This window comes from Centrocercus urophasianus, unplaced genomic scaffold (genome assembly GCF_019232065.1).
Source record: "Centrocercus urophasianus isolate 14NV4802_14NV808 unplaced genomic scaffold, USGS_Curo_1.0 seq_9, whole genome shotgun sequence".
NCBI classification, from domain to species: domain Eukaryota; kingdom Metazoa; phylum Chordata; class Aves; order Galliformes; family Phasianidae; genus Centrocercus; species Centrocercus urophasianus.
This window is the reverse complement of record NW_024885532.1, coordinates 25749387-25768292: the sequence shown is the minus strand read 5'-3', so window position 1 is coordinate 25768292 and position 18906 is coordinate 25749387. Positions and strand designations below refer to the sequence as shown.

The following is an 18906-nucleotide window of genomic DNA, read 5'->3' as shown; positions in this document are numbered from 1 at the left end:
GGCAGCCTCACATGGTTTGTGCTTTCCTGTTTCTCTCTGTTAAACACTGATGACTCACTTCCTTTACTCAGGATGCAGTACTTCCTTGACTCGCAAGCCTGGGTGGAGAAAATTCCAGAAGACAGGGAGTGTCACACCACCCGTAACCGGCAAGCCTGTGCTCACCTGCAGAGCTTCCTGAGCAAGTCTGACAACATCTGCCTCTTCTGAAAGGCTGCTTTGCTCCTCGCATCCCACCTATGTTACTGCAGCTCAGCCCGTTCCTGATTTTTTCTTGGAAATCCTATACATCAGAGATGCACCGGAGACACCACAGAGCTGCTTCCATGGCTGTTTTTCTTTTAGCAGTGTACTTGCTGAATGGGATATCTTCTTGTAGATCTATATACGGGGACAATGTGATAAAAATTGCAGCTATTCTACTGCTTACTGAGTTTACAGCACTCTATGCTGGTGAAAAGGGAGCAGAAATTTCTGCTACCTGACCCATTACTCAGTGGTATAATTATACTGGAGGAGATCAAATGAAAAATGATTTTTTTAATAGAACGTTTTTCTTGCAGAGCTGATTGATTCCCTCAGTCGTTGTCAATGAACATTAAAGAGACCAAGAAATTTGCATGGGTCAGAAAGAAGGCTTGATATTTATGGGCTTACCAAGTACAGCTTGCTGCTGAAATAAAAGATATTAGCACTCATGCTTCAGCACATTATTTCTGTGAGAGCTCATATGGGGAAACAAATGAACCCAACTTGTACTCACAGTAGGATTCCCATACAGTTTTTAAACTGGAACTGGCTCAGCATCAGGGATGAACAACTGGTCTGAATATACCTGACCACAGAATCCTGCATGGGCTGTCAATTAGTGCAGGTAGCTCACTGAGGGCATAGAGCTGTTTTCCAACTACACTCTGTAGTTATATATCTTTCGAGCTTTTCCTTCCCATAGTTTAATTAATTTGCACTACTCTAAAGAAGAGTTGCAGTCCATGGCTGCATTTCTCTCAAACACTGCTGCTCCTGCAGCTAGGCAAACAGCTCTGCAGTGGAGTTGCAACATTTGTCAGGCAAAGGCAGGAGGTTTCTCCTGTTGCAATTGTAAATGCTTCTACAACTGTCAAACTAAGTTGACAGTGAAAAATAGCCTCCAAATTCAAAACATCCCTTTTCTTAAAATAGGAGGATCTGCAGCAAATGTTAATAGGGATGACTTTTGAATGTAGGTTTTACACCTTTAATTTGCCAACAAAATGCCATTTGGCAGTCATCTCTGAAACAAAGAGGTGCAATGAAAAGGTATATTTGCTGGGCAGGTCACCATCCTCAGATGCTCGTACCACTGCCTGTGTGCCAGAAGTTATTGAGGACAAAATTTGCTACCTGGACTGCTTGAGTTATTCTGCAGCCAAAACAAGATGGGCCTGTATCAACAACACAGTTAGTAGGCCCGTGCTGATCTCATGACATAGTAGTGTCATGAGCTAAATGACATTATTATATAGAAAGGGCAGCAATGAGCCTTGTGTGTTTTCAGATTCTACACAGCAGAAGCATCCACCAGAGCATCTACACTGCAAGGGCCTTCAGATTCATATACAGCTAGCCTGTTGTGTCCCAGCCATGTGAATAGCTCAGCTGTTTTTGAAGGCCATAAACTCAGCATTAATGCTGGCTAAACTCTGGAGTGCCCCCCAGTCAGCTGCAGGGGATTGCATGGATGGAAGGTGGGGAAGGCTCTTTCTACAAAAAGCTGTACCACCACTTCATGACATCTGCAAGGTGGGATAATAAACCTCTTGGGAATGAAAATGAGACACTTAAATTAGCATAGAACAATTTGTTTTGCAGAAGCTTGCATCAGCTATCAAATATAAGAAATGTGACTGTAATACATGGACATATATTCTCATCCCTTTATTATAGAGCTTATAGAAATATCAGTGACACGGCAAAATTCAGATGAGGTCAGTAAAGCTACTGCTAATTTTCATTTATCTAAGGTTGGAGATATTCAGTGCTGGGCTAGATGAGACCCTGGCAACCTGGTCTAGCACTTGATCTAGTGGTTGGCAATCCTGCACATGGCAGGGGGATTGGAACTAGATGATCTTTGAGGTCTCTTCCAATCCTAAGCCATTCTGCGATTCTGTGATAAAGAATAAGGGCTTCCACTGACATATCAATTATCCAATAATTCTGTTGATAGTTAAGAAGTAATACTAAGCATGGTCATGGCCAAATCCTTTCTTGTGCTCTCTGGGACTTGAATTATGCACCAGCATCTGACCCTTCTGCTGCATGGAGTAGATTTGTAAGCTCATCAGGAGCTCACAGGTTCTTGCTTAGCAGACAAATCACCAAATAATTGCTACACTCAAGCATATGCAGTATGCAGTGAAAGCATCAATAAATTTTCTTATTAGGTCTAACATGTATTTTACATAATTTCCTCCTTTTTATCTCAAGACGAGTCTAAGATAAAACTGCTCAGTGCCTGAATCTTGCAACTTTCTTTGCTCAAATGCAGTCTCCCCTTGGGAGAGCTATGTGTGGTTATTAAAAACTATTTTTTATTTTTATTTTACTCTACTTTGATAATCTGGAACCCTTTGCTTCCTGGGAAACCCTTTAAATCTAAAACCTTTTAAATTAAAACCCCAATCCAAGCAGCTAGTGTAGATCAATCTCTATCCCCCTCTATTTTTCCACCCAAAACCATCAAGCAAATTAATTGGCAGAGGGAAGACAATAGTGGAATTATTCTCTGTTGCCACAGTTGTCAACGTTTGCAGGTAGCGCAGCTGAAGACCTGCTGGAGACTCGGCCAGCACCATGGAGGCCTGCTTGAGGGCTTTAGAAGCATTCATCTCTCCCTGTGCTGCCACAACCTGTGATGTAAAAGAAATAGAAATGGCATTGCAACACCATCACCTTTACAATGAGGAGGAAACAGAAGAACTTGGGAGCCCAAAGAAAGATACAGGACATTGCAGATTGGAGGTAAGTATAGCTATGGGTCTCACCTTAGCTCTTGCTTGTCGTGTAGTCTCTGCTTCGGCTGCCATCACCCTCTGCATGGCCACAGGAATCCTGACATCTTTGATCTCCACACGAGCCCAGTTTGATTCCCCACTGCTCTGTGGCATTGTCAAGGATGGCCTTGGAGACAAACACAATATCCAGCAAAACAGCACAGGGGGAGCAGGAAGAACTCTGTGGGATTTACTGTGCCACGTCAACAGAAGGAAAGGCAGACTACAGGAAGATGGAATGTACTAAGGTGCTGGCACACACTGTGGTGTGAACACAGCAGGTACCCCAGCCTTATGAAACTCTTGCTGATCTCTGATGTGAGATACTGGTCAATACTTGAAGTTTTTCCCTGTGTAAGACTTTTGTAGGGGATCACTGCTGCCCTTCCCAAAGCTACCCTCTTTTTAGGTAGGCACTTTCCTTATTTACAAACTAATACTTTAAGAGTCTTTAAGAATAGCATTATGTTTTCAATGTACAAGCACATTATTGGCAAATGATACATTACAGTCCTGCAGCACTCAGGATCTGTGTTGGCCACCATGACAGAAGGTGCAACAACTCCATTGAGGGTCTGCTTAGGGTGGAGTTTCCCACAAAAAGCAGTCTTGTTTCCTATTGCTTGCAGCTAACTTTGGGCAAAGACTGCATGTGCTGATTTATTCAACTCATCAGACAATTTCAGCATCTTCATTGCTATTTGAGAGGAAATAACTCTTCTAGAACAATCTTGGGAAATACCTTTCCAGTAATTCTTTCTTACTTCGAGCAATGAGAAGTAAAACTGAAAGGACCATATAGGATTTTTTTCTACTGTTAAAGAAAATGAATGAGATTATTTCTGATTCACTGTTGCCCAGAACTAACTTCTATGCTTGACAGTAAACCCAAGATGTACCTGGATACTGTGTGCAATCTCTTCTCGACCAGCCAGGAGCTGAGCCAAGGTCTGTGTACCCAGCACATTTCTCAGGGTTGTCTGTGCCAATAGGAAGGTGGCTGAATGTACATTATTGACATTGGCAACGGCACAGACTGCACTGTGGATCCTGTAGTACACCACCCCGTCCACCTGAATAGTAACAGCATCTTTTGTCAGAATCTGTGTTGGAGAAACATACAGAATTAGAGAAGTATTCAATAAGGCACAGATTGACAATGAAGGGGAGTCATAATCTTTCTTTTTCCTTTAGTGAAGAATAGATCCTGAAAATTCATGGAAACTAAGAATTCCTTCTGGTTTCTTTGGCATTCCCCCCAAAGAGATGACTTCAAAGAAGTCATCCTGCATCACCAACAATTTAAATTAGGGCAAAATGTTCTACATAGTTTTTAAACAACTGTTTCAATAGTAAGTAAATCTCATCACCTGCATGAATTTCATCTGCAATGATAAATTATAGTTATCCTGTTCCTTCCCTGTAGAAAGGGCCAGAACTGATTTCACACATTGCATGGCGTTTGTTAAAGCAGTGCTACTTTCTTTACACAATGTAATTATGAGAATCACCAAAAATTAAAGCAAAAGAGAAAAGCAAAGTGCAAAAATAGTGAGAAGAAATTCTGAAAGATTTTTCAGTATTCCTAAAGGAACTGTGTCATATTCTGCCAGTGCAAGAAGATGTAAGTGCCTGCACTTCAGCTTGGAGAAGAGAAGGCTGTGGGATGACCTCATTGCAGCTTTTCAGTTCCTAAAGGGAGCCTATAAACAAAGGGGAGTCAACTCTTTGAAAGGGTAGGTAACAGCAGGGCAAGGGAAAATGGTTTTAAGTTAAAAGAGGGAAGATTTAGATTGGATATCAGGGGATGTACTTTACCAGGTGAGTGGTAAGGTACTGGAATAGGCTGATGAGAGAGGTTGTGGATGCCCCATCCCTGGAGGTGTTCAAGGCCAGGTTGGATGGGGCCCTGGGCAGCCTGGTCTGGTATTAAAAGTGGAGGTTGGTGTCCCTGCCTGCAGCACGGGCTTGAAGCTCAATGATCCTTGAGGTCCCTTCCAACCTTGGCCATTCTATGGTTCTATGATTCTGCACCTCAGCAGGCAGCTGGTTACAGCAGAGCACTAACGACTCCCATGACTGCTCCCCTTTTCAGTGTCTCTTGCCTGCAGTTAAGTGCTCCATGGAAGCTCTGCCAACATTTGCAGAAGCCTTGCCAAAACTTGCTAAATCTCATGCAGTACAAGTATGTAACCGCCGTCCTTCCTGCTTTCTGTTTCTGGGGAGCCACCACATGCACCCCCTGCAACCTCGCATCTCAGCTGTCTCCTATTCAGAGCCCCAACATCATCTTCTTTATTCTTTAACTAGCACTTCAGCAAGGGGAGTTTGCTTGGCCTGTAATGATGCCTCTGGAAGTCCAGAGACAAAACAAATAAGCTAAACTCTATAGGGTAGCTCACAGCTGCAAGACTACAAAGCACCCACAACATTTTTGATCTTGCCATGAATCAGCTGTTTTGTTTCTGATCTAGATGGCTGCTGGAAAATAGTTACCTCTTGTGGAGGAATGTTACACGTAACAGTTCTAAGGTCAACCTTGATAAACGTATCTGTACATGGAAGTATGAGAATCAAACCTGAAATAAAGAAATAATTAGGTGAAACACTTGCTTCTGAGAGCTGACTTGAACCTGGTGCCTGTACAAAGCAAGCAGATGGAAACAAGGTGGGGAAGGAGTCAAGGAGCTGTGCAGCATTTTATTACTACAGCTGTCCTTCTGCTATAGAAGGTAACAGCAGTGAAGCTTTGCATTTTCAAATAATAGAGGGAAATGCAGATATCTGCAAATGATGTGAACTTATTAGACCTTAATGGGTTAGAGCTGTGGTCTGGGAATGGATAGACATCATTCTGGTTTCAAATCTGCCATGAGACTTGTGGCAAAAATTCCATCCATTCTTTTGCTAACTCCATTCTTTCAGCCATAACCCTTTTGCAGTATGTGTGCCCATTCAGGTAAGGCACCTTCGTCCGGAGTCTTCCACCACCTTTAGGCCTTCAGGCTAGGAGGAACGCTGTCCTTAGATATGAGCAGTCCTGTGTAGCATTCCCCACTCTCCCTTCATGAGAGCAGGAGCCTTGACACAATTCTTCCAATCTTTGCACCATATTTGGCTGCCCAGAGCCATGCAGAGAAAATCTGTGCCTGCCCAATGGCTGGCAAGATGAAAGACACCCTCTGAAAAGTTTTTTTTCTTATTATTTCGACTTCCAACCTGACCAGTTTTATTGCACAGACGTGGTTGCTGCACCAATGCAAATTGCTAGCATTGCTGGGTTACTTTATTTGCAATTGGCAACTTGATCCCACTCAAATGTAACAAACGCTGGGTAGATAAAGTCTGGAAAGGCCCCTGCACTTATAGTTCTACAGAATTGAAGGCGAATTAAAGTCCTGGCAAGAACTTGTAGTTTTGGACGTGAAGTACAAGGAGAATCATCACAGTCACTCAAACAAATCTGAGCTGAAGTCTGCATTTTAACCTCCCAGAACTCTCACTAGTGCCTGCAGCGTAAGCTCAACCTTCAGTCATCCAATCTACTGAACAGCAAAGCCACAACAGCTCTTCAACCAGAAGGCCTTCAACTAGAAGCCTTTTGACCTTCTGTGCTGTTCTTTGTGGGACGACGTTACCTTCTATTTAGAAAAGCAAAAGACCTGCAGCAGAGAAACTCCTCATTCCACGTATGCTTTAAAGAAGGATTTCATGGGCCTCTGTAATTCTCCTTGGGATTACAGTGCATCCTAATAGAGTAAAACTGCATGCATTCACCTGGTCCTTTGGCTTTCTTAGACAGTATACGTCCCAGACGAAATACAACAGCACGTTCGTATTCTCTGACAACCTAGGAAAACATTTCAAAATTAGAATTTTACAAGTAATTCTATTCATGCTCTCTGGCATGACTTTTTTTTTTTTTTTTTTTTTTTATCTATAACATCCATATTAAATGTGAAAAACACAGTCAACGCAGGGTCAACAATGCTGCAAGTTACCAAGCATTTTATGTTTTCTCACATCATTGCTGGAAAAATTCAGACTTTGGCCCTGTGAATAAGTCATAAAACAGATCAAATATGCAAGAAATGCTGCTGATTTAATGAGGCTGACCACAGCTCTTTCAACACCAGTGCTACAAGCAGAGGAGCTGTAGGCAGAGTATACCATCAGAATGTTGACATAACTACTTCAGATAGTAGGGCGATCCATGGTATGGTGCTAAGGGCAATCACTCTGGTGATTCAGCCCTAAAAACTTCTTTAAATTAGTCGTATCATGCCTATGTCTTGAAGGGACTGTAGGCTTAGGTTGTATAGTCCCTCTGTGTGGGGGCTTACTCCTTTTCCCATCAGTATCTGTTATTTGCTGTTGTTGGCAGCACCAGGTGTGAGCTCTTCAAAAAAGTTTCTAATTTATTCTCCCAGGGTTGTTGTAAAGCAGGAAAGCTTAATTGACTATGGAAGTTGATATGATAAGAAGTCAAATGAGAAGGTTTTGTTGATATAGAAAGTCAGTGGAAATACTGACTATATAATAATGAATCTCTTGGACTCGGAACACATCTGCACTGCAAAGCCTTCTTATTTCCAGAAAGTGAATGGGGGTGCCCCAGGGTGCCCCAGATCCCACTAGCTTACCTTGATACACGCCCAGATGGAAATAGGAAAGGTTATGAGCACCAACAGGAAAGATATGGAAACCAGGATCCATCCACAGACACCAATTCCTTCCCGCCTGTCAGCTGTAAACAGTAAGGAAGAGGAGCAAAATGAATGCAAATCCTGAAACGAGTTGTCAGAAAAATGCAGACCTAGCCCACTGCAATCACTATGGAATGCAAAGTCCACAAAGAGTCAGTCCCTCTCTCCTCCCTCTCAGCACAAATACATAACCAACAATCCAGCTATATATATACTTCTTCTGCATGAAAGGTTAAAAGATTTTTGCAGGGGAGAAACAGGAGCAGTGACAGGCATTGCCAAAACTGGGGACTTGGAGATATAAAAGATCAGGTAGAATGTATGTATGGATATGAATCACTGAGAAAGTGTGTTACACCTGGGATAGGAGATCTAGTTTGTACAAAAGCAGATAAGAAAAATGAGGGGAACTCCTCCATCTTTAGATAGAGGTTTTGAGGAATATTAATGGACCAGTCCATCCACTGGAAGACAAGCTTCAGAATTAGTGGTTGTCTAAGTGCACACCCAGGAACTGTGGGTAGCTTTCTAACTGTGCTTAGCTCTTCTCATCACAAAATTTAATTATTTTAGTGCCTGAAGGAAAGGTGGTGGTAAGTTGCTGCTCATGTACTAAAAATCTGGGAGGCTCTTTGTAGGGGAAAGTGGACCAAGGAGTTGCTGCTTTCTGGTGAGATCAGAAACTGGAGCTGCAGGGACACTCACAGCAGAGGCACAAGGTGAGAAACGGATGCCATGAAACCTGCCATGAGAGCAGTGCACTGCAATCCTGCTGAATGCAGAAATGTCTTGGACCAGGAGAGCTGCAAAGAAAGCAAAAGATGCAGGGCTTGTCTGAAGGGTTGCCAGCTTTGAGGTCCACATGAGGCTGTTTCCTTTCTGACTTGCGCTGTTCTTAAAAACAAATCCACTCCCATGCTGATGCAAATATGCAGTGTATTTTTTTTGATGTTACCTCAGTGGTGTAAGGCAACACTAGAAATTTCTCACATTAAATAAACTTAACGTACAGACAGAAACTGATAAATAGGAAGAAAAACTTATATATACTTTGTGAAATAAACTTGCCACCACAATGAGACAGTGTGGGGTTACCTGATCAGTGACCTGATCAGGTTACCTTGTGCATACCAGGCAACAGACCGGCAGACTGGGAGGACAGGTTTGTTGGAAAACACCCATGATCCTGATGATGCAGGAGATACAAAGCCCTCCCACAGTGCTTTCCTCTTACAGGAAATTCCTTGCAGAGCTCCTTGCAGGCTGCAATGAGGAACCCACCTTAACTGCACACTTGGGTGTTACAACTTTGCTCCTTGCAGTTTTCCCTTCTGAGATCCTCTCTGGAGATTTAACTGCTCACACTGAAGTAAGTTTGTGTCCAATAGGACCAAGCTTCAGGACATAGACCTGCTGCCCTGGGATCCTGGCATCCCTCCTGACCCTTCCCAACTGATAATAATGTATATTCCCTGGTTGCTTAATGAGGTATTATCAGCCATTCCATAGTCACTGGTAGGAATGAGGAGTTCCTCTGAGTAAATTACCATGCGGACCCTAAGGTCATGTGCTTGAAAACAGGGCTGTTGAGATTTCACATGAAAAGCTTTAACCTTTTCACAGCCACAGTGCTCTTCACATTACACCAAGAGTGTGTCAGGCTATAGCAGGTACATGAAGTGCCAGCAGTTGTCTGTCTTCTGATTAGTAGAAACTGATCTATGAAAGCTGTGGATTGGGCATCATTCATAATTCTTAATCAAAAGCTTGGAGAAATTTGTTACAAGGGGGTGTTCTGTTCACCAGCAGACAACATTCTGCCCAGTCCCTATTTCACTTAAATGATTAACATGGAGAAAAGTGCCTGGAAATCTTTTTCTCCAGTGCCAACCTTTGCCATGAACCCCCCTCAAAAGCTGATTTTGGATGGTAGCATCATCCGCCATCACCTACATGAGACCACTGTGAGGATGGATAGGAATGACACACACCTGATAGGACTGACACAATCCAGAGAGGTGGGACTATCTGGGAACGAATGGCTTTGCGGGTCAGTATTCAAACAGCTGAGAAGAGAGAGGTCATTATATCACTCATCATAACTATGGCTAAGAAGCACCCACTCATCCAAAACTTGACAAATTATGACTGACTCCTCCATGAGACCTGTCCTGGGGATCCTGATGCCAGCTAAAAGTGTCAAGTCCAATGAGAAAAGCAGGATATAAAGATACACCTGTTTACTATACAATAGCAATCCAGTCTCCAAAGACCATCACAAATGTACTCTGATAATTCCAAAATTTCAAACCATTTAACCACATAACTAATGGGAGTTTCTACAAAAACACAATAGTGAAGAATAAATCCAGTAACCCAACATGCCAGTGACTTAGTTTTGCTGCACCTGTATATTGATTACTATAGCCATGACCAGCAGAAACCTCCCTTGCATCTGCAGCCCATAGCAAACTAAAAGGTGCCTCTGACTTCTGTAACCATTACCTCTTTCTTTCCACAAGCACCCAAACCAACCCTGCTGTCCCCACATTTGTCCACTGCACCACCCATTCTTATGCCCACAACGATGGAAACAGAACATATTGTCCCAAACAACTTTGGTTTGGTAACAGTTCCTTCGCTTGACAAGAGCACTAGGTGCTCCTCACACAAGCCCAACCACATTAAGTTCCTTTTCGGGGCTGAAAATCCCTGCTATTCCTCATTTATTCACATTTTTCCCATTTCACCTCATCCCTGGATGTTTTAGTCTCTGGGGTCATTTTCCTGGAAGGTAAGTGCTGAAGCATGGTGGCAGTGCAGTAGGAGGTATTTTGCCTCATCACTTCCAGTGGCAGATAATGGATTTTCATCTCCAGCCCATAAGGGTTTACAATGAGATTGGTTTTTGTTATTGGTACAACATAAGATTTACAATGAATGCTTGGTTACAAACGTATTCTTCTTGTTTGGTTTCCATTGAGAAAAACATAACCACGCACAAAAAGATGATGCTTACCAATTAGATGTTCTATGTTGTTTTTCTTGGGTGTCTCTTCTGTGGGATCCATCTCATTCCAGGGAAGTTCTGATCCCCTCACAGACAGGACAGCAACATACCTCAACACAGCACAGCACCCATGCGATGCACCAAAGAGGGAAGCACAGGGAGAGGAGAAATCCCCACCTGTATCAGAGTCCTCTGGGAGTTAGTTACCCTGGTGAGGAGGATGTGTTTACAAAAACAAAGACTTGTGGATCACCGTTGCCCCTGATGTAATTCCGTGCTCTTCTATGGCAGGCTTTTGGCTGGGGAAATACATGGCTCAGCTGATTTTAAACCATGCAGTATCCAAACTAGAAATTATTTCAGTGAATCACAGAAATATTTATCAACACAGATTTAATAATAAAAAAAAGACAAAACTGTAAGAGAAGAAATCTAGTGTGTATGAATTGGGTACTGCTCTTCTGCTGCTCACTTTTTAGTATGAAAAGTGCCCATGCTGTATGGAATTTATCTTCAGACATTTCTTGATACTTTACATCGCAGTAGGTAGAACCCCCTTGTGCCAGATAACTAAAAAACTCCAGCAGGAACGCTTCAGCTCCAAAGGCTTTTAACATTTTTTTTCCGCAAATATGTTTTCTTTCATTTCTAAAACTTCCCTTTCAATACAGGAATCAAACAAAGTATAATGGAGGCAAGCAGAAATGGTTTCAAACTAAAAGAGGGAAGATTTAGACTGGACATAGTGAGTTTCTACAATAAGAGTGGTGAGGCACTAGCAAGGTTGCCCTGATAGGTGGTGGATGCCCCATCCCTTCAGATATCCAAGGTCAGGCTGGATGGGGCTCTGAGCACCTGATGGAGCTGTAGGTGCCCCTGTTCACTGCAGTGCAGTTGGACCAGATGGCCTTTCAGGGTTTCTTCCAACTCAAACAATTCTATGATTCCACAGTAATTTTAGCAAAGCATTTTAGACTAAGACATATTGGAAGACTGCAGCAGCAGAGAGCAGCCTTCTCAAAGGACACAAAACAGTTATTTGAGAATAAGGCATATTTTTTCATATGTAGTCTATGACTTTGACAGATAGCCACATTCATTCTATGGTTGTTTTCTATGGGCATCCATTACCTCAAGCATCTTGGAAGATCTGGTTCCAGCTTCATTTCATACCAGCCTTCATTTATGCCAGTAACCACATTGGTCCCAGATGGGTTATTCAGCACTGATTGCTCCCCAGAGAATTCTATTCCAGCTTCACAAAGACTTCAACCTACCCTTGCTGAATGGATGTTTGAAGTTACAGTGGAAACTATAAGCACAGCTTGCAAAATTGTGATTCACGTTTATCTCACTATTCTCCAATAGTCACTATATCTATATGAAGTTATCTGCTGCACTTCCCCAGTGATTTGACCTCTTGGCTGTAAGATGAAACCTGCTCATAGAATCATACAATGGTTTGGGCTAGAAAGGACTTTAAGATCATCTAGTTCCAACGCCCTGCTTTAGGCAGGGACATCTCCTGCTAGACCAGGTTGCTCACAGCTCCATCCAGCCTGGCCTCGAACATCTTCAAGGTGGGAGCATTCACAACATCGCTGGGCAACCTGTTGCAGTGTCTCATCACCCTCATAGTAAAGAATTTCTTCCTAATACAGGGTTAGGGTTAGTAGTCGCAGTCTACCCCCTTCCAGTTTAAAACCAATTCCTCTTGTCCTATCCCTATATGCCTTTATAAAAAGTCTTTCCCCAGCTTTTCTGTAGGCCCCCTTCAGGTACTGGAGATGATCATGACAAATGCCTACTAACAGGACAGCAGGTAAAAGAAATACGTGCTCTTAATTATTTCAGAAAGGAAAATCTAACATGCAGAACTACCCTCATATTATTATTTTGAAGTAACTGTTTTTATGGTAAATAACTTTATTATTGCAGATCATTTGAATACTACAGCCTACATAGCTGCTCACACCATGAGACACAAGGGCAAACCATTCAAATCTAACAGAAATAATTGCTCCCTGCTGTTTAGTGAGAAGTCCCTGAGGTGCCTGTAAATACAACTCATGAAGGTGACAGAAGCAGATGGTGTGTTTCTTTGATGTACAGGAACATTACTGTATTACTATTTGTGTTAACTTCAGTTGCACTTTCTCTCTCTAAGTTTCGAACATTTGAAGTTAAAAGGTAGGGCAATTTTAAGTCATTTCTCCTTGGGCTATGCTGGGAATGCAGACACACAGCCACTAGCCCTCATGTTTCCACCTGTAAAACACGTGAGCACTCAAGCAGCCTCCAAGCTGCAAGTTCACTAATGCTGACCAGCCTGGTACAGTAGCACAAAGCAAAACAGCTCAAGTCCAAAGCTACTTTAGCACCGCTTACTGGCGTGGACACAGCAGTAAGTAAACGTGGTTCTGGTGGGTGGGTGGTGCAGCACTTCTGCAGCGTGTGCTGATACAGTTAGAGCCTTTAACGTCTATTCCTGGATCATCACAAAGGCTTAGGTCAGACAAAATGATATGTGGCTTACCTGCCAGCATTCCATTCTCCAACATTTCCCTGCACCAACCACTAAGTTTGCAAAATGTGACCAGTCTTTTACAGTCTAAGGTTTCCACTTGCTCTACTTACCCCATCATAGAGTAGATATGACATTTGCAGGTCATGAGATTTGCACATAACATAGTTCTAAGTTTCTGTTTGCTTCTTTCTGATCTTTTAAGGCCCATCTTCCCTCGCATTCCTTTCCTGTTTCTGAATTCTATCCCCACTACCACCCAGAACAGACAATAGCCTTTTGCTCTGGGCTTCTCATTCATCTCCCTTAGGACACCGAGGAGATTACCGGTAACATCTTGCTACTTGTAGGAACATCACCATATTGCTCCTCCTCCTTTTGTGTGAAAATGGTATCAGCTTTCTAGAACAGAAGATCACAGAATCACAGAATTGTAGGGGTTGGAAGGGATCTCTAGAGATCATCGAGTCCAACTCCCCTGCAAAGCGTGCTCCCTACAGAAGATGGTGAGATGACAGGAAGGTGCTGACACCGGCTACTTCATGAGACCATGAATAAATATAAGACAGAACCAATCAAATGGGTTCTCTGCATCTCAACCAAGAGAGGCAGACAATTGACACAAAAGTAAGAATGCTCATATTGTGGTGAGTTTCATTCCAGGCCCAATCAAGCTCACATCACTCCACTGCAAGTCAGAGGAAGAAGATGACAAAACAATTATAAAATTTCTAAATATAAATTTCTCTCATATTTAGTACAACTGCAATTAGAGCACTTGAAACAGTGAAACTTGCATTTGCAAAAACTGTCCCAGTAGGTTCGCTTTGTTGTTGTGAATAAAGAGTTTATTTTAAATAACATTTCACTGCACCTGACTTTGTAGTCTCTCAGCATAGCTGAAATACAGCAGTAATCAGCAACTGAACAATCAAACCGTAATTAGTCCAGACTCAAGTCACACAGCAACAGTCCTTTCCAAAGACAATTTCAGTGTATGATCTGGCATCATTTGCCTCAGGAGCAGACTTTTCCCTGGCTCTTTAAACACGGTGCTCAACTAAGTATGAAAGAGCTCAGGACAAACAATCCTCTTCAGAAATTCCATGGTTGGGTCACAAGAGTTGGCTTCAAGCTGCAATGCAGAACACTGACTTTATTCCTGAGGAGAAAAATTAATAAAAAACATTTTACATCAGGAGTGACTTTTTTATGAAATGAAACTTACCTTAATCCTAACCATTGAAAAGTTCCATGTACAATGTCCTATTCAACATGATTCAGTAAAAAAAAAGAGCCCATTATAGAGAGGAACTGTTGATAGTTTAATGCTTCTGAACCAACTCGTGTACTTGTCTAAGACTGATGACAAGCTTCTATCTGACATGACACCAGCTGCACATGGAAAACTCTTCCCTTGGTAAAGGACATTTCCCAGTAGGTAGGCCCCACTTATGAAGTACAGTGCTTCAGGAAAAAAAAAACAACTTTTCAAACAGTGAAAATTTCACTAGTTCTCACCTGACTGAATTTGGAGAAACAAAGCTTCGCGATCTTTTAGGTACCCTTGAGATGTTTCAAGTTTAAACAGGAAAAAACTCACCACAAACACATAATCCATAACCACTCAATACATGCTTCCAAAAACTGACACAGGAACTACTTACATATGATGAAACATTACATAAAGGCTGATGTTTGACACCTGACTTTGACTACAAGGTGAACTAAGTTAGCTTAAGCTTTTTATTTGATTGCTTGGTTGCATAGGAAAGTAGGGCTCAAACCAGAGATCAAACTTAGCACCTCAGTAAGGTTACAGAATGATTACTGGTTTTGAACTACATGTACAGTCACATCTGCAGGATGAAAGACAATCACTTCTCGACGAGATACCTACATTTTTATTTTCTCCTTTTCCAACCGATCTAAAAATGATTAAAAAATTCTCATAAAAAGAATGAGTAGTATTGAAAGATGGCTGAGATTTTTTCCACAAGTTTCCGGAGTCAACAGGTAAGGCATTAATTTCAAAAGAAGTTCAAAGCAGAGAATCATTGTGAAATCAACTGCTTTCACAAAATAAAAACTGTGAACGTGCAACATACTTCAAAGCAATATGTAAATTTGATTATGAAAATGCAAGACTACCCCAATACTGACAGAGTGTCTAGGACACTATTTACAATTTCTATCTAAATGACACTTCATAGAGTACTTCTATTATCACTCTTTAGGAAACCTATTTTATAATTCTGTAGATAATTCAGCATCACAAAAACCTGCTTAAGTAGGATCAAACATTAGGAAGTGTCTTAGTAAAAACAAGTTTATTCATCTATATTTTAAGCAAATAGGTAAATAGTCAGCAAAGCCTTTTGCCATGACTGTAAACTTTTTATTTAAAAAAATTGTGTTAAAAACCAGTACATGAATTTCCATTAACGTTCTAAAAAAGTTTGTTCACATCTTGAAAGAAAATACATTAGCAACATCTCCCAGCAGAATTCATCTTTAAAAAAGTAAAACTCTAGGTGCAGAGCTTTTCTACAGTATCATATCCTCTACGTTTTAATTTAACCACAGGATTGAATATCATTCATCTCTATTGACACGATTGAGAGTTTACCTTAAATAGATGATATTCAATGATGTGTTACACATTGCCACAGGTACTAACATCATTAGAGGAGTGCACAACTCAATTTCACTAACAAAGCAAGACCTTTCTATATACTGCATCATAACCCTTCCTAACCAATACAGTTAATTTAGCCATATGCCTTTAAAATCATGTACGTTTTCCAAGGAAAAATACTAAAAATCCCATGGTCCAAATTCTGCTCCCACTTATATTCACAGGATAACTCGTAAGCACCATCACACTGTGGTTTATAGCCAACAAAATAAAACCAGTGGGCCTGTAAATATAAGGGAAAGAAGGACTTGACCCATGTCTGTAAACATTCACAAAAGTCTGCAGTCAAAAGTGCCGGATAGGCAACCTATCCGCAGTACAATTATTTCATCCACAGAGAGGTGTGGGGGCAGGGAAAATGCTATGGAACACTACTTTAGATGCAAATTAAAAGGCTTTTTACGGACTTTGGAAAGACGTATTTCCAGCTAGCTACACCATACTCCAGTAAGACATCCACTTCTATCCAAATACATTATCATTTCCTAGTTCTCTCCTTCTGATTCTGACAGAATACACAATTCAGCAGCAAGCCCATGACAATAATTCAAAGTGTAAAAATACGCCCAAGCCCCTGTGATCTCCCCTTACCGTACTATCGATGCTAACAGGAGATCCTCAGACATAATGGTAGGTCTGAAGAACCATAAGCTGATCTTGATCTATGCACGCACAGATGTGTGCATCTAAAGACCATCTACAGCTTTAATTACCCAATTTCATTCTAGGTCTTATTCTATATTAACCACGTATACCATACAAAATGTAACAGAATAGGTGCTTATACACACAATTAAGTATACTTGTTCTCCCCATTTGATTTGTTAGCCAATTGCTCTATTTACACAAACGTCTGTTTGAATGCTCCTGATCCTGTAAGAAACCAAACATTCCGATTTATAAACTACAAAAAGAGTCAAGGATGCTCAGAAACTTGCAGGATCAGACCCTGAATCAATAAAATGCAATCACAACCTAAGTTTGATGTCTGATACAATTGCCTGGAATTTTATCCTCACAGTTTCCCCTCCTTCCCCAGTTCAAACCATGCTCCCACTCAAGCAGAGCGCTCTCACTAAAGTGGAGACAGCCTTCAAAGTGAATAGGACCAGGCTCTGTCAAGCAACCACTGCAGTCTTTAAAAATGTCTGGTATTTATTGCCATCCACTCTGGGGCAGACTTGTCTGCAATGAAAATGGTGTTCCTGGTGTTGATGGATAGTTAGCAAAACCTTCAGGCTGAGCTGTATAGTTCTCCAGAGCAGAAGCAGAATGTGCCTTCAAGGAAGAGAAGAAGTTAGGAAACAGCACAGATAAAAACAAACAAACAAAAACCTAAATCAAGCAAAATTTCAGCCACAATACCAATCCCACTCAAGCCAAAACAGCAATTACTTAAAGTATCATTTGAAGTATGCAAAGAATGAGGATGAGCAATGGTGCTGTATGCATGTGTTAAACTGCAGTGCAATTATTGCTCCGAAATACCAGAGTGAGAAAGCAGCTGGATTAACAGGAAAAATGAAGAAGCATTATTGGCATTTATTTTCCCACGTTGGAAGCCACAGCTGATTTGGAAGGCATAGCTTAATCAGGAGCTGTAGCATTTCACTGACTTTCAGCCTTCTTCATCTACATAGGTTGAGTATCTAAATGTTCATTTCACTGACAGGGACTCGTAAACAAGAAAAAACATTTCTCCAAACCAACCCCTGTATGTAGATTTCCACAGAATAATTCTCTACACATTCCCCCTTACATTTCCCGTGCTATTTAAGAGGTATCTGACAGTGTTTTGCACACTAAACAGTATTAGACATATGTTCCATCTCAAAAATCCATTTGTCACAGAACAGAGAAATCAGTAACTGAAGACACTTTACTGCCTGTATTTTGGATGGAAGAACAAAAGCCCTGCCAGCATTCTTAATCTGTACGTAAGCCCTTTTTAACAAAAGGCAAAATAAGCATCTCAATTATCAAATACAAACTCTGATGATAGCTTCAGTTAGCCTCTGTTTGTTGATGACTACAACAAGCTGTTTCACAAATGAGAGAGATGATGAAGCTACACATTACCTAAAGCAACCTCAGGTTTATATTATAAAGAACTGTCAAGATGAAGGCACAGCAACAAAGTCAATAAAATTTGCTGGAGGATGCAGAAAGGTACATAAATAAAGTAATTTTCCACATAAATCTTTAAGTATTAAAATGTCGGAGTGAATCTGAGCACAGATTTTGCAGCTACATGATCAGCTCAATAGGTTTAAAACAAATCTTATGAAAATTTTATGTGCTTGCCTTTTCCTTTATCTTTCACTCCTTATTCTGCATAGTTTTCAAAAAGGGTTTCATTACATTGCACTATACACTGATTATCACCCAAAGCTTCAGTAAGAAATTCATCTGATTTGTTCTTTACCATTATCCTTGTAATCAGTTCTCAAACATGTTACAGGTTTACTTGTTTAAAACAATCCTAAGAAGTTAACACCCCAGTACATATTCAAGTAGTTACTGGAAGCAGAACAGTATTAACAAACGGGCACCATACCTGTAGCAGTGCTGACTGTGCGGCCGCACTGTGCTGCAATTCCTGTAAGGAAGACTGTGCGGCACTTTGGGGAAAGCCAGGGATACCAGGGAGAGATAAAAGACCAGGAAAAACTGCATTTCCTGGCGTCTGCAGTCCAGAAGTCAAGCTGAAAGAAATCAAGATGTGGTTGTTATTAGGAATAGTCCTACCAAATGTTAACCTATCTTTCACTCTATATAAACTTGTACCTATACAAATCAGAAAAGCATCTTTTTCTAAGCTTCACAAAGACTGGAATTTGCAAACTGAAGCCTGGTCTCTACCTACCTAGAAATTATTCACACATATACAAACCAAGACCATTTGGAACACAATGTACCTAAGAGGGAACTCA

The 18906-nt window shown here is 41.3% G+C and overlaps 3 protein-coding genes across 4 annotated transcripts in view; 1 reads left to right on the top strand and 2 right to left on the bottom strand.

Annotated features, from left to right (window-relative positions):
• LOC122171298 (complement C4-like) overlaps positions 1-698 on the top strand; it is a 41719-nt gene extending 41021 nt beyond the window's left edge. The window contains exon 41 of the mRNA XM_042838750.1: positions 72-698. Within this exon, the coding sequence (XP_042694684.1) occupies positions 72-210 (139 nt within the window). The 3' untranslated portion in view covers positions 211-698. The remainder of the gene's footprint in view (positions 1-71) is intronic.
• Positions 699-2126: 1428 nt separating this feature from the next.
• On the bottom strand, positions 2127-10880 carry STOML3 (stomatin like 3). The gene is given in 8 exon segments (XM_042838751.1): positions 2127-2891; positions 3027-3119; positions 3121-3162; positions 3935-4138; positions 5532-5614; positions 6813-6885; positions 7679-7782; positions 10761-10880. Coding segments are annotated over 8 exon segments (852 nt in total). The 5' UTR covers positions 10813-10880; the 3' UTR covers positions 2127-2690.
• Positions 10881-14101: 3221 nt separating this feature from the next.
• PROSER1 (proline and serine rich 1) overlaps positions 14102-18906 on the bottom strand; it is a 20791-nt gene continuing 15986 nt past the window's right edge. Inside the window, exons 12-13 of one of the 2 annotated variants that reach the window (XM_042839053.1) lie at positions 18531-18678; positions 14102-14437 (exon numbers count right to left, since the gene is read on the bottom strand). In XM_042839053.1, coding sequence (XP_042694987.1) covers positions 14432-14437; positions 18531-18678 — 154 coding nt within the window. In that variant the 3' untranslated portion in view covers positions 14102-14431. Of the gene's footprint in view, positions 17252-18530; positions 18679-18906 lie in introns of both variants that reach the window. The other variant, XM_042839052.1, reaches the window with a different exon arrangement.